The sequence below is a fragment of the Pleurodeles waltl genome, chromosome 6 (assembly GCF_031143425.1).
Source record: "Pleurodeles waltl isolate 20211129_DDA chromosome 6, aPleWal1.hap1.20221129, whole genome shotgun sequence".
Lineage (NCBI taxonomy): Eukaryota > Metazoa > Chordata > Amphibia > Caudata > Salamandridae > Pleurodeles > Pleurodeles waltl.
In genome coordinates, this window is record NC_090445.1 from 1,080,873,328 (window position 1) to 1,080,899,013 (window position 25,686).

General features: G+C 45.4%; 1 protein-coding gene across 17 annotated transcripts in view; it reads right to left on the bottom strand.

Moving 5' to 3' along the window:
• UBR4 (ubiquitin protein ligase E3 component n-recognin 4) overlaps positions 1-25,686 on the bottom strand; it is a 1,862,787-nt gene that overhangs the window by 676,770 nt on the left and 1,160,331 nt on the right. For all 17 annotated transcript variants that reach the window (XM_069240131.1, XM_069240143.1, XM_069240141.1 and 14 more), the window contains 2 exons: positions 1,809-1,930; positions 1,228-1,339 (listed from right to left, as the gene is read on the bottom strand). In XM_069240131.1, the coding sequence (XP_069096232.1) occupies positions 1,228-1,339; positions 1,809-1,930 (234 nt within the window). The remainder of the gene's footprint in view (positions 1-1,227; positions 1,340-1,808; positions 1,931-25,686) is intronic.

Consider the following 25,686-nt stretch of genomic DNA (forward strand, 5'->3'; position numbering starts at 1 on the left):
ATGTTTTAGTACTGCATACATACTTTACAAATTACCTCTAAGTTAAGGCTGTCTGATCTGTACCATAAGCTACCAGGGGGTTGCGCTCAGGTTTATAAAATGACCTTAGTAAATTACCCCGACAAGGATTGTGGTTTTTATTTGAGGTGGATACGTACTCCCCTCAATTAATAACCCAATTTCTTACACATTGTGATTATATTGAATGATGGTGTTTTGTCTATGCACTTGAGACTAGGGTTTGATAGGGAAGCAAGAATGTATGTCTTTTCCACTGTTGGGAAGTAGAAAAGGAAGTTCCTGTGTGACCTGTTGATTCTGGAAGCAGTAGTCTTATTTTCATGATGGATTTTATGCAAGTGTGGACATTTTGCATTGACAAGCATTTTGATGTGCTTTTGGTTTTTTGCCGTCAGTAAGTCTGAATGGTTATCTTTAAAAAAAAGGTTTTAATGTGGGCTTTACTCTTCCCTGACAAATATTATTAGCAGTGTTATAGCACAGATCCTGATATAGTGCATAAGTGTGCTTCTCCAAAATGAGCTGGGTGGATTGGGTTAATTTTTGTATCTAATGTAATATAAGGTACATCCATGCACATCATAATGATACCAGTTTTTGTTTGATATAGTGGTACATACTGTTCTTTTTTTAAATGCTTTAAGTAAAATACATTAGGAGTGGTGGCATATTTTCTTTTTTTTGTTGCATATGCCTCCAATACTTCATTGTGTTCTTAATAAAGTTTAACTTCATGATGTCTGGTAAAGTGAATATTCTTGGAATACACAGGGAGCCATCACACTGGTAAAGTTCTAAGAAGTCAAGGTTAGATTACCGGGTTTGCCAGTGCTTGTTTTCTTCTGTGTACTACTCGCTGAATCACAAGACAAGTCTTTTTTGTGTGGTTCTGGCTGTATCCAAATAAGGGATGCTAGATCTAGGAGCACCCCCTAAGCAGCATAACTGGTCAGCATTCCATGAACAAACTATGAAATAATCACACTTCAGAATGTCATAATTTCTTTACATACTACCTTGTTTTAAAGTCATTCCTGATAGGTGAGTTTGACTTCAAACTTCCACACTGGGCCCTCATTCCATGCCCATGCCAAATTCACCATTACCTGTCTGATTCTAGTACAAAATGTATTTTTCTTGTAGGTCTAATGCTTCTCAAGGAGCAATTAGAAATATCAGGAGACTGAAAGGCAAGGCGTTCCATACCTACAGGAGTGTTGCTCCGAGGAGAAGAGGGCAAAGTTACATGACGCCTTGTATTCCTAGGTCTCAGTACTCTTATCAGAGCCTGCTTACAGGAGAAGCTCACAGCGGGGTCCTGTAAGACAAATGAAGTCACTCTTACTATGATATCATATTTATGTTAATTTTCATGACCTCTATTTGACACACAACCTTTTTTAATAACCAATTGATACTTACACTCAGTAACAGCATGTTGTTAGGCCCCTCTCCTACTAATTAATTAATATTTATATTGTACCTGGGGTGAGCCAGTCCAAAGTTCAAATGAAGGGAACCATATAGATATTTCGCCCAAACCCACCTTGTACAATGTATTACCAAACACCCCTCCCCCTCCAATGCCATACTGCAACCGCACTGCAACCTTAAGGTGTGCAGGCCCACCAACAAATCCTAGCCCAAATCACGTTGATCAATTGTTAAATGTTCAGGTGTCAAAGGGAATCATCCAGAATGGATATCACATGCAAATCCACAAACAAACAGTATGCAATCTTCACAATGGTAATCCAACCTTGTGTGGAGAGTAAAATAACACTTACAGGGCAGAGTAGCATCTGTGTATAGATCTTAGAGGCCATGTTGATCCAGTCCAGCTCACAAGTACAGTATCCATGGACAATATCAACTAGAGCATTGACAGTTGCTTCAACATGTGTCAGTCCTAGAAACAGAAAGGAAAGTGATGACTGGAGAGCAAACAGAGGTGAAACACTGATAAAGTATTAGTGCAATCATGCATTAGGTCACATATGGCAGATTGTGTAGTGAAGTAGACATAAGAAATATAAGTACATACTTTCAATAACACTGAATCTCCATTCCTTCGTCTCTTTCCAGTATACATGTTCCATCTATTCTTGCTCAACACCTTATTTAATCCCTCTGCCTTCTATCATTCTTCTTCATAATGCTGATTTCTCACAAACTATTCTCCCCAAAAATGTTCCCGACTGTTACTGCATGAGTTGATTACCATTTTCCTCATCCTGGCACCTCTCATTAAACACACTTGTGAATGTTTCAGCTATCATAGTGTCATTTTGTTCCCCTCTCTGATATATTGAACGTTCAAGAGCACATTTGTTTATTATAACTTTATGTGCTTGTTAACCGAATGCTGTGCCCAAAAGCTAGATTGCTGACGTGTTGCATTATAAATAATTACCAAATACGGAAACTTGTTAGCTTTTGCAAATTTTTCCATTTTTAAAATGGCCCAGCCACTATGGCCTGGAAACCACTGTCCTATTACAGAGAGGCACTACTTCTGTTTAGTTTATTATTCATCGAGTGTAACAATACGAGGTACCTGGCTTGAAATCGCAATAGACAAACAAATCAGAAAAAAATATTAATAAAAGACCAAAATAGTCATACAAAAACTATAAAAGCTAGAAGTTATGAGTACAATGAAAGGAACACAAGAGGTGAGTAGTGTAAAGATGAATTAAGATGAGATCAAGGCTTAGAAAATATAATAGCAATGACCACCAAAAGGGAGGGGATGCTGAGATGCAGAATGGACCTCAAACTTAGAGCAGATGCCGCCTAAGTTTTCTTCTAAAGGAAGGTAAGAGTTTTCTAATCTGAAACTGTTAAAGAAGTTTATGCCACTGTTTTGTTCCTACAAACATCAGAGTTCTGGCCAGATATCATTTTGGCATACAATGGTTTTCGTTTTGATAAGATCAAGATGGACCATTTGAAGTTGGAGGGGGGGGGGGAACGACATGTTCAATATTTCAGGATTCAGCTTTTCACTAAATTCAAATTGAGGAACAGGACAGGGCGTTGTTGAATTTGCTTAGCCGTCCTCAACCTAGCCTTTTTATCTTTTTTAGTTGACTTATTGTAATTTTTACTTTAGGCCAAGGTTAATAAAATATTTTTGTTTTGCACAGTGGGCAAACCAACGTTTTGGGAGAGCCTGGAACACATATTTAATTAAGCACCTGCATGGACTTGTAATCTGCACAGAGAAATTGTCAATATGTGGCATGCATATTCTTTATAAGGTTTGCACGAGAACATTGGCAGATGTCATTATCACCTATATCTGAGGAATTAAATAAAGCAAAGAGCCAAAGTTGACACCTATGTTGTGAGAGCCAGTAACATGGGCAGTGGACAGATCTATATCAGACAGCAAGTTTAGTTCCCGTATAAGTTTATAGTCAAAATCTTATCTTTTCTTAGGCAGTTGCAATGCTTAAAACGGGTGAAACTGTCGTCTTCATTCCCCTGCTGAGATTCACCTAGATGGCGAGCGAAGCAGCATGAAATGTAGCAGGGGAATGAAGGCGACGGTTGCACCGGTTTTAAGCATTGCAGCTGCCTAAGAAAAGACGTCTCACCTTGCGAGGTTTAATCTGAAGCCAAAAAAGTGTGAAAGCTGGAAATGGCTTTCGTAGATAAGCGTATACCTTGACCTCCCAGAACATGACCAGGGTCAAACAGAACATAAAAAGTTCATAAGGTATCCATGTCTTTCTATGTCCTGAAAAGGCTTTGAAGTAATGAAGGCTGAAACACGTTGACGAAAGTTCTGAGGAGAATTGGAAATTTGTGAATCGCATAGAAGTAATGATGAGACCATGTAAATGCGTCGCAATGGTGTAATTGTCAACTGTTGTGGACATCCTATTCTACTACCTCAAAGCAGAGGACTGCTTTTTTTGGAACTATAAATGGCAAGTCGTTTAGAACAACTAGGAAGCATAATACCCTGAAACCTTTGTTTGTGTCATTCGTGATAAGTGATGTACATAGATGTATTTTGTTTTGTTATGTGATTTGATGTTACGCCGAATAGAGGTGAGGGACCAGGTGTTCATAAAAATGTTTAAATGAACAATGGGAGAAAGGGCAATGGAAATAAGAGAAAAATGTTATAATAAATACTGTGTAATGAAATACAGTGGTTTCCGGTGAACACTAAAGTGTAACCGTGGAAGTAATTGATGAATATCTTTCCCTATTATGTATGTGTTATATTGATGATATTGGCCTCTCAAGCTTCTGAGCGCAGGCAGTGTGTCTGAACTATTCATGACCAGGGACTGATAAATCTTCACTATTTTGTGATTGCCCAGACTCCCCCATGAGTTTACCTTTCAGTGGATTAACTTCTGGAACAGCCAAGATGTCCTTAATGTATGGAGTAACAGCGTGACAGAGCTGAAAAATAGTGATGGAATTGGCTGCGGTGCAGTTGGTATTCAGTCTGCATTTCATGGAATGATTTCAGGTCTGCGCCAGGGTGGAGATTCCAATACTATCCCACTTCTGAAAGCCTTTGAGCTGGGCAATCAGTTTGAGCATGTTGTCCTGCCACAGGCTGTTTCCCCCACCATCCCATCAGTCACAGGGAGTGCCTCCAGACAACTAGGACCATCAGTGTTCCCAGTAGCAGGGACCCAACCCACTTCCCTCCATTTAAGCAATCTAGCAGGAAGGTGGTGCTCATCACCCATTTCTCGACAGCATATGGTGGATCACATTACCAGCCATACAACCAATCATTGATGATTAGGAGCTGGGAAGCAGAATAACGATAGTACATCAGCAGCGGCAATGCCCCTGCAATACATGGTTCTTTAACTGCCATGGCAAGAGGTGCCACAAAAAAAAAAACACAGGCCTCCTGCGCCCCACGTACAGTCTGAGGGCTATGAGGGAGAGTTCAGATAAGTCTCTGGCTACAATGTCAACATTAGACACCCTGTGAATAAGTGTACGGGGAATAGGAAATAATCAATACGAGAGAATGAGCCATGGACTGTGGAGTAGTAAGTGTAACCACTATCAGTACGACGATATGCTCGCCGTGCATCCACCATACCTAACACCGATATCAATGAACTAAGCTTCGACCTGCCCACCCCTGCTACATTTCTACAGATCTATCTAGGGGTTGACCACATTGTTCCAATAGCCTCCAATTATGGGGAGGTCCCCAGGCAGGTCCCCCCACAATTGTATCCCAAGACCTACGAAGGACTGTCCCAGTGAGGGAGGGGCATAAATAATGCCAAGTGTGAGGGATACACAATAATTGCTGCCCATGATCAGTGTGCATCTGGTATGATTGTCTATCCACTTTTTAGAGGATTTGCAGGGGATACTTGGTTTGGTCAATATGCCAGTGCCTCTGGACACCAGTGTGAAACCAGAATGGAATATCTGAGCATAGCCATATCTGGCAAGACAAGGGACCATAGTGCCGCAAAGGTGTCTCTTCTGCAATAATAAGATATCCGCACCCACCCTCTTGGCGTATTTCTGGACCACTCTACGTTTAACCTGTGCTGCTGCATATGGTTCAGAATTGGATGGGTAGTGTCACCACGCATTACAACAGTAAAAAACATAAAACAATCCTAACTCCTCCCACCCCCATACTTCAACGAACAGGAAGTATCTATCGTGGGAGGTGGCTTCTCAACGCCCCAACAGGAGGTGCCAAGCGAACACTCCCAATGGATCCCCACTCCCCTCTAAACTATATCCCTTCAGATAAACAGAATTCTATCTCCATATTTTGCACTCAAACATAGTGCATATCACACTACACATCAGAGGTACAGTATAACGCAAACAGTTGTAAATCAGTAATGGCCACGCAAGGTAGCTGGAGTCATGCTAGGATTCCTCGTTTCGCAGATAATATGCTATGAGGATTTGGATCTGTCTCGCCTTTTCACTGTGGACTTTGTTGGGCGATTCCCTCTCTAACCCTGGGACATATTTTAATCCATTCAAGGCAGGGTGTGAGGCTTCAAACGCTACGATTCATCCGTCCAGTTGAAAACTTCCCCAGGAGAATAAAAGAACCAAGTTTTTGAATTGTAGACCACTCTCAGGTGTACTGGGTATAGCAGCGTATATAGTATTTTGCGGTCTTGCAGGCGCTGTTTAGCGGCCGTTAATGACTGATGCTGCTGTACCATTGTAGTATAGTCCAGGATTATCATGATGTGGTGAGATAGGTAGGTGATTTTATTTTGACTTCTCTGCTTGCTTAACAATTGCTTCAGTCTATGTAATTCAGGATTGTGGCAATCACAGGTTGAAGCCTTGCCCTCTCAATGTTTTTTTAGCCAGTGCCCTGTGGGCTCTCTCCACCACAAAACATGGAGAGGGACTCCGCAGGCAATACTGATCAGATCCCATGTGTTAGGAACATGTCCATGGAGGAGCCCTTGCATCCCTCTGAGAAATCAACTAAGCCGAGATTGTTGCGGTGGACGCAACCCTCAGCGTCATTGACCCGCTCTGCCAGTTCTTTTGTCACCACTGTGAGGGCATTCACTTTTTGTTGCAGTGTCACAACCGAGTCCTCTACACTAGACACTCTTGTTTCCGCCTCAGTGATCCTCTTCACCACATTCCGAAGATTTTGGAACAGCAGAGAGACGTTGGAGCCAACCACCTCGATCTTGGCATCGAGCATGTCACGTGGCTGCTTTATGGTCGCAAGCAGTGCTGCAATGTCCTGAACCTCTGTCGCCGCTCTGCCTACCTATGGGAACGCAATCCAAATCTGTATGTATTTGTTCATTGTGCTGCGCTTGGCCACAGCAGGGGTTATCTTGTCCTATGTCATCATGGATGAAACATTCAGTATTAGTGTTAAGGCTTCCTGTCCAACACCAGCAGCATGCTTGACCTGTCAGACCCCCTATAGGTGGACACAATGGGTTGCACAAGCAATCTGCAGAAGTTGCCTTCTTTCCACAGTCTTCTGCACTGGTACATCAAAGAATGCTTCAGCGAGGAGGGTGGCACATCCCCAAGCATCAAACCATGGCCAGCCGCATGCCCACCAGAACACAACTAGCCACCTCTGCAACAGGAGTACCCCTAGAGGGGCACCCACACCGGGCATCTCTCGCTCAGAGAACACCGATTGCGGCCCCAGCGGAGGGGTGTGACTTCGGTTGAGCTGCGTCGACAACAGAAGCACAGCAGGTCAGTCCCTCAAGGCCACTTATAGGATGTACAGAGAGAGTGCTAGACAGCCTCATTCTGGATTCACCACGCCAGAGGATGTTGCGGGGAGAGGGGGGGCAGTGCCAACCCCATGCTTAGGTAGCAGGTGCCAGGGCTTCCAGCAGGGTCTCGGCATAACTCACAGGGCGCAGTCTCAGTGCTCACACCAGGGCTTACTGTGCGGAGTCATTAAGCACTCAGGGGAACACCGGGGCACCACCATCCCATCAAGAGTGCTCCAGGTAAGTTAGATGATAGGTGGTACTCTGCTCCAAGGCCCAGACCTAGTCCCAGAGCACAAGTGGTTCCCCCTTGCACTCACCAGCAGCGCAGGCCACTTCAATCTTACCCCAGCCCGTGGGGAGCCCCCCTCCTCCCCAAAGATCAAAAGTCACTTATTTGCAGGCAGGGAAAAGAGTTCAGCGTAATCCAGCAGTGCTACCATCTCACTGACATCACCGGGCCAGAGCACAGCACTCCTGGTCCCACCCGGAGAGGCCCCAGCAGGTCACAGTCTTTTTAAAAGTGGCATACCTCAGGTCCAGCTCCGTCCTAAGTAGCACTGAGGCCCAGTTCACTACTGCCGACGGCAGGAGCACCCGGCCCATGCAAAAAGCAAGGTTGTTGGAACCACACCCACTATTTCCCCAGACAAATCCTGGGCGTGCAGCAGGTCTTCACTGCCCAGACATCCACCCTGAAGACAGAACCAAGTCCCCAGGTGCGCCAGATTCAGGCACCGGGTGTACCCAGGCAGGGCAGTACCGTAGAATGTAGGCGAGCCTGGTGCACCTCGCCACCAGGCCCGCAAACCGGGGGTGACACCAAGGAGCCCTGATCGGGTCCACAACTGATGACGGCTCTCATATGTGGGCTGCAACCGACCCCCCTTCTCCTCTAGTTTGGGAACTTTTTGGATGAGGAGTCCAGTTCACATCACCACGAGGGTCGGTGAGGAAGGAATGGTTTCTTACCTGTAATCCAAGTTCTCGCTGACGGGGATCTCCATTGAAGGCATGTGTAGCTGCAGGTACACATGCTATGCACAGACTAAAAGGCAGTTGCTCTCCCCAAGAATGTGGTGGCTAGCCTGTAGGGGTTGGAGTTGTCTGAAATAATGTTTTTAGGACAGCTTGTTGCTTTGAAAGTACATCCACAGTAATGCTTTGTAAATGTATGTGGTGTAGACCATGTGGCGGCTTTGCAAATGTCTGCCATTGGTATGTTTCCTAAGAATGCCATAGATGTACCTTTTTTCCTAGAGGAATGTGCTTTAGGTGTTATAAAAAGTTGCCATTTTGCCTTAATGCAGCATGTCTGAATACATTTAACAATCCATCTAGCTAATCCTGGTTTAGAGATAGGATTACCTTTATGTGGTTGTTGAAAAGCAAACAAAAGCTGTTTCGTTTTTCTAAACTTTTGTTCTATCCACATAATACATTAGAGCTCTTTTACGATCAAGAGTGTGGAGGGCTCTTTCTGCAGTTGAATCTGGCTGTGGGAGGAAGACTGGCAATTCCACTGTTTGGTTTATGTGAAAAGGTAATACAATCTTTGGCAAAATTTTGGATTAGTTTTAAGAACAACTTTATGTTTGTGTACTTGGAAAAAAGGTTCCCGAGAGTGAATGCTTGTATTTCACTAACTCTTCTTAATGAAGTAATCACTACTAGGAAAGCAACTTTCTAAGTTAGAAATTGAAACTCACAGGAATGTACGGGTTCAAAAGGTGGACCCATTAGTGTTGTGAGTACAATATTGAGATTCCAAGCAGGAACTGGGGGTGTTCTATGTGGATTAATACGTTTTAGTCCTTCCATGAAGGATTTGATAACTGGAACTCTAAAGAGTGAGGTGAGGTGTATAGTCTGCAAATATGGTGATATGGCAGTAAGATGAATTTTAATAGATGAAAGCTAAATTTGACTTTTGTAAATGAAGTAAGTAGCATACAATATCTTGTATTGATGCTGTAAGTGGGTCAGTATTTTTAGATTGACAGTAATAAACAAATAGATTCCATTTGTTACCATAGCATTGTCTAGTTGTAGGATTGTGTGCTTGTGTGAACTTCCATACATTCTAACGGAAGTGGTAAGTATCCAAATTCTATGACTTCAGGAGCCAAATCACTAAGTTGAGTGCACTGGGATTGGGATGTCTGATTTGTCCTTTGTTTTGTGTTAGCAAATCCGGTCTGTTTGGAAGTTTGTAGTGAGGTACTACTGACAGGTCTAGGAGTGTTGTGTACCAATGTTGTCATGCCCACGCAGGGGCTAAGAGTATCATGGTGAAAGAGGTTTGACACAGTTTGTTGACCAGAAGTGGAAGTAGTGGTAGAGGGGGGAAAAGCGTAAGCAAATATCCATGACCAGTTGATCCATAGAGCACTGACCTTAGACAAAGGGTGGGGTGTCTGGATGCAAAGTTTTGCCATTTTGCTTGTTGCGAATAAGTCTATTTCTGGTGTCTCACACTTTTAAAAGTACTGTTGGAGTACCTGAGCGTGAATCTCCCATTCGTGTATCTTTTGGTGTGTTCTGCTTAGGAGATCCGCTAGCTGATTGTGTATTCCTGGAATGTATTCTGCTACTAGATGAATGTGATTGTGAATTGCCCATTTCTATATTGTTTGGGCTCGAAGGGACAGTTAAGATGTGTGTCCCGCCTTTTTTCTTTAGATAATACATGGTTGTCATATTGTATGTTTTTATCAAGACAGTCTTTTGTTTGAGAAGTGGTTGAAACGCTTTTAGGGCAAGGAATACAGCTAATAATTTTAAATGGTTTATTTGATAACTTAACTGTTTTGAATCCCATTCCCCTTGTATGGTTAGGTTGTTGAGATGAAATCCCCAACCTATTATTGATGCATCTGTTATTGTGGTCTGACGCACAGGGTCCTGAAATGACCGCCCCTTAATTAAATTGCTGAGATTCCACCATTTAAGGGACTTGTACATTTGGCAGTCTAACACTAGATCTTCCAACTGACTGTGTGCTTGAGACCATTGCTGTGAGAGGCACTGTTGTAGTGTTCTCATGTTTAGTCTTGCATGCAGTACTACTGCTACGCAGGATGCCATCATTCCCAATAGTTTCATGATAAATCTTACAGTGTATTGTTGATTTGACTGCATTTGTGGTATGAGATTTTGGAAAGCTTGTATCCTTTGTGTATGTGGATAGGCTAAGGCTTTTTGTGTATTGAGAATAGCACCTAGGTAAGGTTGCACACCTGATTTTTGGTAACAGAGTGAACCCTAATGCATGTAGGGTTTCTATTGTGTATTGAGTGTGTTGTTGACATTGTATAAAATTGCTTGATTTTATTAGCCAATGGTCTAGATAAGGAAAGACGTATGCGTTGTCTTAGGTAAGCTGCTACTACTCCTAGACATTTTGTGAATACCCTTGGAGCAGTTATGCCAAATGGCAGCACTTTGAACTGATAATGTTTTCCCGCTATCACAAACCTTGGGTATTTTCTATGAGCTGGATGGATGGGTATATGGAAATAAGCATCTTTGAGATCTAATGCAGTCATGTAATCTTAGTTTTGGTAGTAGTGGAATGACGTCCTGCAGAGTTACCATGTGAAAGTTTTCTGACAAGATATATAGATTTAGTGGTCCGAGATCTAGAATGGGTCTAAGAGTGCCATCCTTTTTGGGAATGAGGAGGTATAGTGAGTATACCCCTGTTCCATGTTGAGATTTTGGAACGAATTCTATTGCCTCTTTTAGTAGTAGCAATTGTACTTCTTTTAATAGAATGTTGTGTTCTGGGGACAACCTGTGATAACGGGAAGGAATATTTGGAGGAGTGGTGATCAATTCTAGGCAATAACCATTGCGGATAATTGAGAGTACCCATTGGTCTGTGGTGATATTTTGCCAATGGAAGTGGAATTGCTGCAGTATGCCCCCCACAGGAGATGTGTGGAGTTGTGGCATGCTTATGAAGTCACTGTTTTGATGGGGTAGTGAAATTTTTTGAGGTCTGGAAATTGTCTCTGACTCTGAAGAGTTGGCCTCTGTAAACGCCTCTAAATCCCCCTCTTTGGTACTGTTGTTGTTGACCTTGTTTAGAGTTGGAGGTATAAGCCTCCATAGATTGGGGCTTGAATCCTCCTCTAAATTGCTGCTTATGAAAGGAGCCTCTGTAAGGTGTTGTGTATAGGGCTCCCATTGCTTTAGCAGTGTCTGAGACTTTTCTGAGTTTTTCCATTGTGGTGTCAACCTCAAGACCAAACCGGTGTTTCTTATCGAAAGGCATATTCAGTACTGCCTGCTGTATTTCTGGTTTGAATCCAGAAGAACGTAACCATGCGTGTCTGATTATGGTTACACCAGTATTCACACCTCTAGCTGCTGTATCTGCAGCATCAAAGGCAGACCTTATCTGGTTATTGCTTATCACCTGACCTTCCTCAACAATTTGTTGAGCCCTTTTCTGATGTTCTTTTGACAGGTGTTGTAATAGCTCCTGCACCTCGTCCAAGTGAGCTCGCTCATACCTTGCTAGCAAGGCTTGCGAGTTTGCAATGCACCATTGGTTAGGTGCCTGAGTAGCTACCCTCTTGCCAGCAGCATCAAAACTTCCTGCTTTCTTTGTCAGGGGCAGGGGCATCTCTTGACGACTGACTATTGGCCCTTTTTCTGGCAGCACTGACAACCACTGAATCTGGAGGTACCGGATGTGTAATATAAGCAGGATCTGTAGGTGCAGGCTTATATTTCTTATCTGTGCATGGTGTTAAAACCCTAGCTTTAACCAGCTCCTTAAATATCTCATCTGCATGCTTGATCATGTCAGGAAGCATTGGGAGGCACTACGTGGAGGATAAGGTTTTAAAAAGGAAATCCTCTTCTAAAGGCTCACTGTGCATGAGTACCCCGTGGTATGCAGCTGTCCTAGAAATGACCTGCATGTATGCAGTTGTATCCTCTGGTGGGGAAGGTTTTGAGGGATATAGGTCTGGGTCATTAGCTGGTATGGGATCTGTATCATACAGATCCCAAGGATCAACCATATCACCATGAGAATAAGTCTGTGAGAGAGTTGGTAAAGGTGGTGGGCTAGTGGGTAGTGGTAAAAAAAGAAAGTTGTGGTGAATGTGGGGGCGAAGTATGCAGAGGTTATTGCTTCTCTTTCCGTTTAAAAATGTTTTGCAGTCGTAGAGGAGTATTGAGATGTTCCTGAAAAGCCAACTTTCTTTAAGTCTGTCTCTTTATGGATATGGATCCTTGACTGGCTTTCATCCATGATTTCCAGAATGGGGTGAATGTCAGTGTCCTCAGAAATGTATTCTGATGGTTTTGATGATTTAGAGGACTGTTCATCATATGGCTTGGAGCTCTGATTTAGGTGGCTTTAAAGTCCTTGTTGTTCTGTGTAAGAATACTTTTTCGGCTCCGAAGTTTGCTGTTTTTTTGGGCCTGAAAGTACAGCCTCTTTCAGCTCTGAGGCACGACGTAGAGGTTTAGACTCCTAAGAGTGTGGGCGCTGACTCGGTTCGGAAGCTAAGCTTTTGGTGGATTTGCTCGGTTCCGGTATCGGTGTGGCCTTTTTCGCCGCCGAACCGAAGGTCAGTCACTGAGCATTTTTCTTGCGGGTCGAATCATGGCTCTCTGGCAGTGGTGCACCCAAGGTCTTCAATGTCTTTTTGGGAGTGGGCATAGGGGCAGTCGTATTCATGTGCTGACCAGCAGTGATGAGTTGGCTATCTTCTTCCGAGTCTTCTTCAGAGTCGGTGTCCTGAATGGAAACTGCCATCTATGCCTGTTCTTCCTCAAGGGTGTCGATATACTCTGTACATTTCGACACCATTTCCAGTCTCCTGGCTCTCTGGTCATGTAGCGTCTTCTTGGGTTCACAATGCTCTTCTTGGTGATCGGGAGAGAGACACAGATTACATACCAGGTGTTGGTCTGTGTTTGGAAATTTCCAGTGGCAACGAGACCAGAATCGAAATGGAGTCCGATCCATCGGGCTTCGGCGTGGTAGGCCCTAACAGGCCCAAGATGGGTGCTCATGCCCAGAAGGGCTAAAATTGGTTTTCGACAGTACTATCGGCTCGACTATAGATGTAAACGCGATCAAAACAATACCGACGTTCAAAGAAAGTTATCTAGAGTTTCCGATTCGAAATCTCGGAGTGAGAGGAAACACGTCCGAACCAGAAAGCGGAAAGAAAACAATCTAACAAAAGGGTCGATGCACATGTGCAGTATGACCAAGAGGAAGAGTCATTTGATCCAGTGACTCCGAAAATACTTCTTCAAAGAAGAACAACTTGTAACACTCAGAGCCCAAGTTCTTTTTGCCAAGATGTTGCAGAGTCAGATCGGTTTAATAATCATCTCTGTAATTTCCACCGGGGGGGTGGGGGGGGGGGGGGGGGGAGGGGGAAAGGGTACTTATGACTTTAATTGAGATTCCCCTGAGAAAGAACTTGGATTACAGGTATGAAGACATTCCTGCTGTCTCAGGGGACCTCCACTGATAGTCATAAGCTTGGAATAGAGTAGCTAATCCACACCTACCAACGAGCGGTGGAAAGGACCTAGAACCTGTAATGAAATGCCTCCTTCGCATGGTTACCCCCTGACGTTTTGCCTTTGCTGATGGCAAGTTATGACTGAAAGTGTTCCTGGGACCCTGCTAACCAGGCCCCAGCACCAGTGTTCTTTCCCTAAACTGTACCTTTGCTTCCGCAATTGGCACAGCCCTGGCACTCAGATAAGTCCATTGTAACTGGTACCCCTGGTACCAAGGGCCTGATGCCAGGGAACATCTCTAAGGGCTGCAACATGTCTTATGCCACCCTGGGGACCCCCCGCACTCAGCACATGCACACTGCCTCACAGCTTATGTGTGCTGGTGGGGAGAAAATTACTCAGAGTGCCATGCCAACCTCACACTGCCTGTGGCATAGGTAAGTCACCCCTCTAGCAGGCCTTACAGCCCTAAGGCAGGGTGCACTATACCACAGGTGAGGGCATATGTGCATCAGCATTATGCCCCTACAGTGTCTAAGCAAAACCTTAGACATTGTAAGTGCAGGGTAGCCATAAGAGTATATGGTCTGGGAGTTTGTCAAATACGAACTCCATAGTTCCATAATGGCTACACTGAAATATGGGAAGTTTGGTATCAAACCTCTCAGCACAATAAATGCACACTGATGCCAGTGTGGAATTTATTGTAACATGCTCCCAGAGGGCATCTTAGAGATGCCCCTGAATACCAATCCGACTTCTAGTGTGGGGCTGACCAGTTTCTGCCAGCCTGCGACAACCAGACTAGTTGCTGGCCACATGGGGAGAGTGCCTTTGTCACTCTGTGGCCAGGAACAAAGCCTGCACTGAGTGGAGGTGCTTCACACCTCCCCCTGCAGGAACTGTAACACAGGGCATCCCAGTTAGTGGAGATGCCCGCCCCCTCTGGCCACTGCCCCCACTTTTGGCAGCAAGGTTGGAGGAGATAATGAGAAAAACAAGGAGTCACCCACCAGTCAGGACAGCCCCTAAGGTGCCCTGAGCTGAGGTGACCCCTGCCTTTAGAAATCCTCCATCTTAAGTTTGGAGGATTCCCCCAATAGGATTAGGGATGTGCCCCCCTCCCCACAGGGAGCCACCCTCCAGGACAGTAGCCGTTGGCTACTGCCCTCCCAGACCTAAACATGCCCCTATACATAGTATTTAGGGGCACCCCAGAACACAGGATATCAGATTCCTGCAACCTGAACTAAGCAAAAGGACTGCTGACCTACAAGCCTGCAGAGACGACAGAAGAAGACAACTGCTTTGGCCCCAGCCCTACCAGCCTGTCTCCTGCCTCGAAAACCTGCAACCAGCGACGCATCCAACAGGGACCAGCAACCTCTGAAGCCTCAGAGGACTGCCCTCAACCCCAGGACCAAGAAACTCCTGTGAGCAGCGGCTCTGCTCAACAACCAGCAACAAACTTGCAACTTTTCTACAACTTCAAAGACCCCACTCTTCCAGCCGGCAGCGTGAGACTTCACACACTGCACCAGACACCCCCAGCTCGAGATCCAGAGAACCAACACCACAGGGAGGACTGCGACCCCGTGAGTAGCCCAAGACGACCCCTACAGCGAAACTGTAGGAAGTTGGCTCTGTATGTGCTATTTCAAAGTAAGGAATAGCATGCACAGAGTCCAAGGGTTCCCCTTAGAGGTACGATAGTGGCAAAAAGAGATAATACTAATGCTCTATTTTGTGGTAGTGTGGTCGAGCAGTAGGCTTATCAAAGGAGTAGTGTTAAGCATTTGTTGTACATACACACAGGCAATAAATGAGGAACACACACTCAGAGACAAATCCAGCCAATAGGTTTTGTTATAGAAAAATATCCTTTCTTAGTTTATTTTAAGAACCACAGGTTCAAATTCTACATGTAATATCTCATTTGAAAGGTATTGCAGGTAAGTACTTTAGGAACTTTGAATAATTACAGTAGCATATATACTTTTCACATAAAACACAATAGCTGTTTTAAAAGTGGACACTTAGTGCAATTTTCACAGTTCCTGGGGGAGGTAAAGTATTGTTAGGTTTTGCAGGTAAGTTCACCACCTACGGGGTTAAGATTGGGGTCCAAGGTAGCCCACCGTTGGGGGTTCAGAGCAACCCCAAAGTTACCACACCAGCAGCTCAGGGCCGGTCAGGTGCAGAGTTCAAAGTGGTGCGCAAAACACATAGGCTTCAATGGAGAGAAGGGGGTGCCCCGGTTCGGTGTCTTCGGAGGGCAGACCAGGGGGGTTTTGTAGGGCACCGGGGGGGACACAAGTCCACACAGAAAGTACACCCTCAGCAGCGCGGGGGCGGCCGGGTGCAGTGTGCAAACAAGCGTCGGGTTCTCTGTAGGTTTCAATGGGAGACCAAGGGGTCTCTTCAGCGGTGCAGGCAGGCAAGGGGGGGGCTCCTCGGGGTAGCCACCACCTAGGCAAGGGAGAGGGCCTCCTGGGGGTCACTCCTGCACTGAAGTTCCGTTCCTTCAGGTACTGGGGGCTGCGGGTGCAGGGTCTTTTCCAGCCGTCGGGATTTTAGAGTCAGGCAGTCACGGTGAGCCTCGGGATTCCCTCTGCAGGCGTCGCTGTGGGGGCTCAGGGGGGACAACTTTGGTTACTCACTGTCTTGGAGTCGCCGGAGGGTCCTCCCTGTAGCGTTGTTTCTCCACCAGTCGAGTCGGGGTCGCCGGGTGCAGTGTTGTAAGTCTCACGCTTCTTGCGGGGACTTCAGGGGTCTTTAAATCTGCTCCTCTGTAACAAAGTTGCAGTCTTTTTGGAGCAGGGCCGCTGTCCTCGGGAGTTTCTTGTCTTTCTTGAAGCAGGACAGTCCTCTGAGGATTCAGAGGTCGCTGGTCCTGGGGAAAGCGTCGCTGGAGCAGGTTTCTTTAGAAGGCAGGAGACAGGCCGGTAGGTCTGGGGCCAAAGCAGTTGGTGTCTTTTTTTCTTCTTCTGCAGGGGTCTTTCAGCTCAGCAGCCCTCTTCTTCTTGTAAGTTGCAGGAATCTAAATTCTTAGGTTCAGGGAAGCCCTTAAATACTAAATTTAAGGGCGTGTTTAGGTCTGGGGGTTTAGTAGCCAATGGCTACTAGCCCTGAGGGTGGGTACACCCTCTTTGTGCCTCCTGCCAAGGGGAGGGGGTCACAATCCTATCCCTATTGGGGTAATCCTCCATCTGCAAGATGGAGGATTTCTAAAAGAGTCACTTCAGCTCAGGACACCTTAGGGGCTGTCCTGACTGGCCAGTGACGACTCCTTGTTATTCTCATTATTTCCCCCGGCCTTGCCGCCAAAAGTGGGGCCGTAGCCGGAGGGGGCAGGCAACTCCACTAGCTGGAGTGCCCTGTGGTGCTGGAACAAAGAGGGTGAGCCTTTGAGGCTCACCGCCAGGTGTTACAGCTCCTGCCTGGGGGAGGTGTTAGCATCTCCACCCAGTGCAGGCTTTGTTACTGGCCTCAGAGTGACAAAGGCACTCTCCCCATGGGGCCAGCAACATGTCTCGGTTGTGGCAGGCTGCTGGAACCAGTCATCTTACACAGATAGTCGGTTAAGGTTTCAGGGGGCACCTCTAAGGTGCCCTCTGGGGTGTATTTCACAATAAAATGTATACTGGCATCAGTGTGCATTTATTGTGCTGAGAAGTTTGATACCAAACTTCCCAGTTTTCAGTGAAGCCATTATGGTGCTGTAGAGTTCGTGTTTGACAGACTCCCAGACCATATACTCTTATGGCTACCCTGCACTTACAATGTCTAAGGTTTGGCTTAGACACTGTAGGGGCACAGTGCTCATGCACTGGTGCCCTCACCTATGGTATAGTGCAACCTGCCTTAGGGCTGTAAGGCCTGCTAGAGGGGTGACTTATCTATACTTCCATAGGCAGTGAGAGGCTGGCATGGCACCCTGAGGGGAGTGCCATGTCGACTTACTCATTTTGTTCTCACCAGCACACACAAGCTGGCAAGTGTGTCTGTGCTGAGTGAGGGGTCTCCAGGGTGGCATAAGACATGCTGCAGCCCTTAGAGACCTTCCCTGGCATCAGGGCCCTTGGTACCAGGGGTACCATGTACAAGGGACTTATCTGGATGCCAGGGTGTGCCAATTGTGGATACAAAAGTACATGTTAGGGAAAGAACACTGGTGCTGGGGCCTGGTTAGCAGGCCTCAGCACACTTTCAATTCAAAACATAGCATCAGCAAAGGCAAAAAGTCAGGGGTAACCATGCCAAGGAGGCATTTCATTACACAACCCCCCCCCCCCCCCCCCCAAACGAAAGAGGATGAGACTAACTTTTCCCAAGAGAGTCTTCATTTTCTAAGTGGAAGAACCTGGAAAGGCCATCTGCATTGGCATGGGCAGTCCCAGGTCTGTGTTCCACTATAACGTCCATTCCCTGTAAGGGAGATGGACCACCTCAACAGTTTTGGATTTTCACCTTTCATTTGCATCAGCCATCTGAGAGGTCTGTGGTCAGTTTGAACTACAGAGTACCAAAGAGGTATGGTCTCAGCATCTTCAGGGACCAAACCACAGCAAAGGCCTCCCTCTCAATGGCACTCCAACGCTGCTCCCTGGGGAGTAACCTCCTGCTAATGAAAGCAACAGGCTGGTCAAGGGGTACCATGTACAAGGGACTTATCTGGATGCCAGGGTGTGGATACAAAAGTACAGGTTAGGGAAAGAACACTGGTGCTGGGGCCTGGTTAGTAGGCCTCAGCACACTTTCAATTCAAAACATAGCATCAGCAAAGGCAAAAAGTCAGGGGGTAACCATGCCAAGGAGGCATTTCCTTACAGAAACCTACAGAGAGAATCCAGAGCCTCCCCCTGACCGCGACTGCCTGTAACAAGGGACCAGACGCCTGCACCCAGAGCCCCCAGGACCAGAAGGAACCGAACTTCAGTGCTGGAGTGACCCCCCCAGGCAACCCTCTGCCTAGCCCAGGTGGTGGCTGACCAGAGAAGCCCCCCTTGTGCCCTGCCTGCATCGCCAGAGAGACCCCCAGGTCACTTAATTGATTTCTATTAAAAACCCGACACCTCCTTTGCACACTGCACCCAGTCACCCCTGTGCCGCTGAGGGTGTATTTTGTGTGCCTGTTTGGGACCCTTCCCAGTGCTCTACAAAACACCCCTGGTCTATTCCCAGAGGGGTTCAGGTACTTACCTGCTAGCAGACTGGAACCGGAGCACCCCTAGTCTCCATAGGCGCCTATGTTATTTGGGTCCCTCTGACCTCTGCACCTGACCGGCCCGGTGTTGCTGGTGCTGCATGTTTGTGGTTGACTGGAAGCCCCAAAGGTGGGCTCCCTATACCCCGGGGACTGAATTTATAAGTGCTTTACTTACCTGCTAAAATAACCTGTTCTTACCTTCCCCAGGAACTGTTGAATTTTGCAGTGTCCACTTTAAAAATACCGTATTGCCATCTTCTGCTAAACTGTGTAAATTACTGTTTTGATTCACAGTTCCATACTTACCTATGCAAGTACCTTACAATTTATGTACTTACTTGAATCCTGAATCTTGCGGTTCTAAAATAAATTAAGAAGATACTTTTTTTCAATATAAGAACCTATTGGCCTGGTGTTAAGTTTTTTGAGTGTGTGTTCTCATTTATTGCCTGTATGTGTATAACAAATGCTCAACACTACCCTCTGATAAGTCTACTGCTCGACCACACTACCACAAATGGAGCATTAGTATCATCTATTTTTGCCACTATCAACCTCTAAGGGGAAGCCCTGGACTCTGTGTGCACACTATCTCTCACTTTGAGATAGTATATAAAGAGCAAACTTCTACAATCCCCATGCCTCGCTTTTTGGGAAGAATAATCTCCACCACTTGCTTGCGCAGAAGCATGTTCACTTACATGTGCAGAATCTGCAGAGGTTGACTGGATGGTTTTGAAGGGATATTTGGTGGAGGACTGCTAAATCTGAGATGAACCCTAATCTGTTACAATGTGTAAAACCCAGGCGTCATTTGTGATAGATTGTAACTGTCAGGAAATGAGCTACTTCCCCTACTGGAGTGGGTAATGGAAAAGGGGGAGTAGAATTCACTGCTTGGAGCCCGTTGAAGGTTCTCCGCCTTGAGAAAGCGGATGGCTGGCTCTTGCTGTGAGTTGGTGACGCTCCTGGTGTTGAGAAAATATTTGTTGTTATTGGTGACCTTGTCATTGCAATGATATAGCGCTTACTACCCCTGAAGAGGTGTCAGTGATTTTTGGCAATCGGCACTCTACTCCGGAACCCAAGAGGGATTAGTGGTGAATTAGTACAGGGTAATATGAGTACAGTATTAGTATGTGTTAATTTGAACAGCGGATATATGTGAGTGTCAGTTCGATTGACTAGAGTAATGGAGGGATAGAGCAGTGAAGAATCCAAGTGTTAATTGGGAGTTTATATTAATAGTATGAGGCTTGGGATGAGTAAAGGAGAGGTGGAGGAGGGAATTGTCTGAAAATGGGTTAGAGAGATCATAGTAGCAGGAGAGGTTTTGGATGAGTCAAAGGTGAGATAAATGAGGGAGAATGTAGTAGGGCTGTTTGGGAGAGCATAGTAGTAAACTGAGGCTTGGGGTGAGCTAGATGCAGTACAGAGGGAAGAGCTTAGGCAGGGTTCTTTTGGAGATGAAAGTAGTAGGATGGGTTTGGGATGAGTCAGAGTGGAGAAAGAGGATAGACTGACAGACATAGGGTGATGGGGAGACAGTAAATCGTACGAGAGTTTTATATTTAAACCTTGTGCGAGTGATTACGTAGTTGGTAAGATTTGTAGGTATTCTTTTGATGTTCTTATTTGCAGGAAGCTGGACTTTTCTGCAGGCGTCCCCCCACTGTTTGCCCCCTTTAGAACTAACAGATGCTGGTATTTTACTCCAACAGTGCACTGAGGCCTGCTAATCAATCAATCAAACATTTGTAAAGCGTGGGGGGAGGGGGTGGTGGGGAGGAGGAAGGAAGGACTGCTATTGCTCGAATAACCAGGTCTTGAGGCGTTTCCTGAAGGTCAGGAGGTCCTGGGTCTGTCGTAGGTAGGCGGGGAGGGTGTTCAAGGTCTTGGCAGCGAGGTGGGAAAAGGATCTGCCGCTAGCTGTACTTCGATGGATGCGAGGGACGGCGGCGAGGGCAAGCTTGTTGGAGCGGAGTTGGAGGGTGGCAGTGTGGAAGGTGAGTCGCTCATTGGGGTAGGCCGGGCCCGTGTTGTGAAGAGCTTTGTGGGTGTGGATGAGGACTTTGAAGGTGATCCTCTTGGTGACGGGAAAGCCAGTGAAGGTGTCTGAGGTGGGCTTAGATGTGGTTGCGGCATGGGATGTTAAGGATGAGGCGTGCGGAGGCGTTCTGTATACGTTGTAGTTTCTTCTGGAGCTTGGCTGTGGTTCCTGCGTTGAGCACGTTGCCGTTGTCCATTCTGCTGCTGACAAGGGCGTGCTGCAGACCTCAGTGACAGTTCTCTTTCCCCTAAAACAAGTAAAGTCTAATCGTAACACAACCAACATGGCCTTTAGTACCCCTGTAAGTCCTAAGTAAATGTTACCCTTGGTACCTAGGACATGGGTACTAAAGAGGGTCTGTAAGGGATGAAGCCTGTCTTAGGCCACCGTAAGGGACCCACACACAATTACACAGACTACCACTGCAGGCCGCATGACATGGTTCACACTATGTTTGAAAACATGACATGGCACACTCCATTGTGCCACACCAAAGACACCACATGGGCTATATATAAGTCACCTCTACAGGAGGCCTTGGAGCCCTAAGGCATGGTGCACTGTAGCACGTTGGGACATATCTGCATGAGGAAACATGCTCCTTTAATGCTTTAATGTCTAGTACCATTGCTAGACATTACAAGTGAGCAGGGAAGATATCTTAATGTATGTATTGGCCACTGGTCAAAACGAGTTAATCAGCTGTATAATGGCTTCACTGAAACCTATGGTATTTGGTATCAAACACCTCAATATTGATAAACCCACACTGATTGCAGTGATGGATTTATTAATACATGCACCCAGAGGGTACCTTAGAGGTACCCCCTAAAACCTACTGGTCCTCTAATGTGTTGGTTGACTGGTACAGTCCAGTCTACCACCACAGACAGGTTTCTGACCCTCTGCAAGTGACAGCCCACGCTCCGAGGACAGAAACAATGCTTGCTCCAGAAGAAGGGGTTCACACCACCTCCCGCAGACTGGCTAGTGATTTAGCATTCCAGGGCTAGGAACTTCAAAATCCCTGACACCTTTTGATATGCGGCCCTGGCTTCCCCCAGTCATCTGAGATGCCATCCGCTCCCCTAAGGGGAGGAGAGCCAACACTTCAAGGAATCACCAGCATCTGCTGTGGATTAACAGAGCTATTCCCCCGCACCCTGCAGGCAACCAAGAACCACTGTGGGAGCCCCAGACACTGGATAACCTGACACCAAAAAAATCCACTGCATCAGAGCCCCCCAGCCGGAGTCTAAGTGGGCCAACTGCGCCAATAAGGTCTTGAAACCCTCCAGAGCTGAACCCCAACCCGAATGACTGAGGTGGATATGGGAAACCACCTTTGGTAAAAAGTGTGGGTTGGTATGAAGGACAACTTAGTCTTTATCCACCTTAAAGAAAGGTTCTTCTAGTGTAATGCCTGGGGCTCGTCAACACCTATTAAGGAAGTAAGAGACTATAAAAGCCACTTTCCAAAGGAATTGGAGTGGATATGAATGAAGTAGCACAAAAGGGGGACTGATAAGCCTAGTGAGTACGATGTTAAGATTCTATGATCGTGCTGGGACAGTACTTGAAAGTATTTACTCTGTGTATACTATCTCAAAGTGAGAGATAGTGTGCACAGAGTCCAGGGGTTACCCTAGATGCTTGACAGAGGCAATAATAGATAATACTAATTATAGGAAAATGGCTCCCTATTGCAGTTACCCCCCACTTTTTGCCTGATATTGATGCTGACTTGACTGAGAAGTGTGCTGGGACCCTGCTATCCAGGCCCCAGCACCAGTGTTCTTTCACTAAAAATGTACCATTGTTTCCACAATTGGCACATCCCTGGCACACAGATAAGTCCATTGTAAAAGGTACAAGTGGTATCAAGGGCCCTGTGACCAGGGAAGGTCCTTCAGGGCTGCAGTGTGTGTTGTGCCACCCTAAGGGACCACTCACCTAACACATGCACACTACCATAGCAGATTGTGTGTGTTGGTGGGGAGAAAAAGGCAAAGTCAATATGGAATCCCCCTCAGGATGCCATGCACACAAAATACTGCCTGTGGCATAGGTAAGTCACCCTGCTAGCAGGCCTTACAGCCCTAAGGCAGGGTGCACTATACCACATATGAGGGCATAGCAGCATGAGCAATATGCCCCTACAGTGTCTAAGTCCATTCTTGGACATTGTAAGTACAGTGTGGCCATATTAAGTATATGGTCTGGGAGTTTGTCAAAAATGAACTCCACAGTTCCATAATGGCTACACTGAATACTGGGAATTTTGGTATCAAACTTCTCAGAATGTTGTTACAAGTTTTGGTAGAAATAAAGGTTTTGTCCTCAGCACCAGCTAATCTGGAAAGACTGTGGTATAGGGTGGTAGGACAAAGAGCCAGAACCTTGCTCAAATGCCTACATGTTATGGCAATCAAGACGACCATTTTTACCATCAGAAGATGAAAGGCAAAGGGACAACTGGGCATTGATTGGCTCAAATGGTGTACACATTAAAGTAGTAAGAACTAAATAAAAATCCCAATGAAGCATCACAAAGGGCTTCATTGGAAACATCTTGCAAGCCTTTCAAAAATGTTATCACAACAGGTGATTTCAATGAAGACTGATCTGGCAACCGCAAAAAATTGACAGAACCGGAAAGAAAAACGTTACTTACACAGTAGACATCTGTTTGTGGCATGCAGTGCTGTTGAATTACATGCTGTGCATATTTTCACCATCTAGTGTTTGGTCTGGATGGGTGCAAGTTGATTTACTTCAAAGACACCTTTCGGGTCACAAGGTTTGGGCGACTCCTACTTTTGCTGGTAATGCACATGGGCATCAACTCCATTGTTAGATTGTTTACTGCCATGAGGTGAGTGTGGATGAGGTGGTTTGTAAATCTGTGTAAAGACGGATATCTAAGCAAAGACAGTGTAAAAAAAGCTTGGAAGATTGTTGCAACACCCACAGGTGCCCGGGGAGTAGGGTGGACGCATGTGAATCTATAGCACTACATTCCACTAACGTGTACTAAGTGACATTTTCTGTTTGAGGCAAGTGCGATGGCAAATGATTGAAGTGAATGATACGTACCGGAAATGAACTATATTGTAACATCTACTGGATTTAGTAGCGCCAGTGATGACCTGAACTGACGCCACTAGTACGGATTTTCTATGACATTCATTCTTATAAGGAACTTTCTTATCCTCATTGGAAGTTCATTTTGATTTCAATCAGTTACGAGCTGCATATACAAATGGACAGTATCATGTATTTTAATGTAATTTGATGTTATGTTGTATTTGTCTGAGATATGTGTGTTTGTGTATAGTGAATGTGTCTATGTTCTTATTTGTCTATGGTCTTGTTTGTTTATGTTGGTGTATTAGATCAGGGGACGGGGGCTTTCATTTTGAATGTGATGAATATCCATGAGTTTGAAAAAAAAAAAATTATTGTGAATAAATTTTGATTGTTATTAAAGAAGAAAAGAAAAATCAACTATTCTTTCAGTCTCTGTCCCCCCGGATGGAACTGATTGTTTTAAGTTGAGGAGAGCGATACATTATTTACTTACGGTAATTTTCCCTATATCTCTCTCCGTTTAGGGACCTTGTGCATTACTTGGTTATGCGTGGCTGTAGATACACATGCTGTGCAGGTGTTGAAGATGCTTATAAGAGTGCACATAGTACTGCCTGGTGGATGGTTGCTTTGCAGGCAAATCTATACAGTAGTGTTTTGTGAAGGTGTGTGGTGTAGAACAAGTAGCTACTTTGAATATTTCAGCTATTAGAATGGTCCCTAGGAAGGCCATGGACCCTCCCGTTGTGTGAATGGAATGCACTTTTGAAGGGATTGTTAAGGTTCTTTTTCCTTTGGTATAGCAGGTTTATATATATCAGACTATCCAACTGGCAACCTCCAATTTGGAGATAGTCTTCCCTTTATGTTGGTTTCAAAACACAACAAACAAATGTTGAATCTTTCTGAAGATCTTTGTTCTATCAACTTAATAAATTAGGCTCTTTCTGCATCTAGTGTATGGAGTGCCCTTTCTGCAACAGATTCTGGTTGTGGGGAGAAAAAAAAATGGAAGTTCGAATGACTGAGGTGGATATGGGAAACCACCTTTGGTAAAAAGTGTGGGTTGGTATGAAGGACAACTTAGTCTTTATCCACCTTAAAGAAAGGTTCTTCTAGTGTAATGCCTGGGGCTCGTCAACACCTATTAAGGAAGTAAGAGACTATAAAAGCCACTTTCCAAAGGAATTGGAGTGGATATGAATGAAGTAGCACAAAAGGGGGACTGATAAGCCTAGTGAGTACGATGTTAAGATTCTATGATCGTGCTGGGACAGTACTTGAAAGTATTTACTCCTTCGACGCCTTCCATAAAGGCATTGATTGCTGATCTTTTGAAGAGACATGTGCTGTCTATTTTGTAGATATGCAGCCCCTGCAGCAAGGGGAAGCTTGATAGACATAAATGCTAGGCCACAGGTTTGTAGATGTAGCAAGTAGCAGACAATATCTTGTACCTCTGGTGTAAGCGTTTCAATATGTTTTGAATGACAATAGTGAAAAAAAAATTTCCACTTTGCAGCATAGCATGCACACGTAGATAAGGGGGCCTCTTTGAGAATGGCCATACA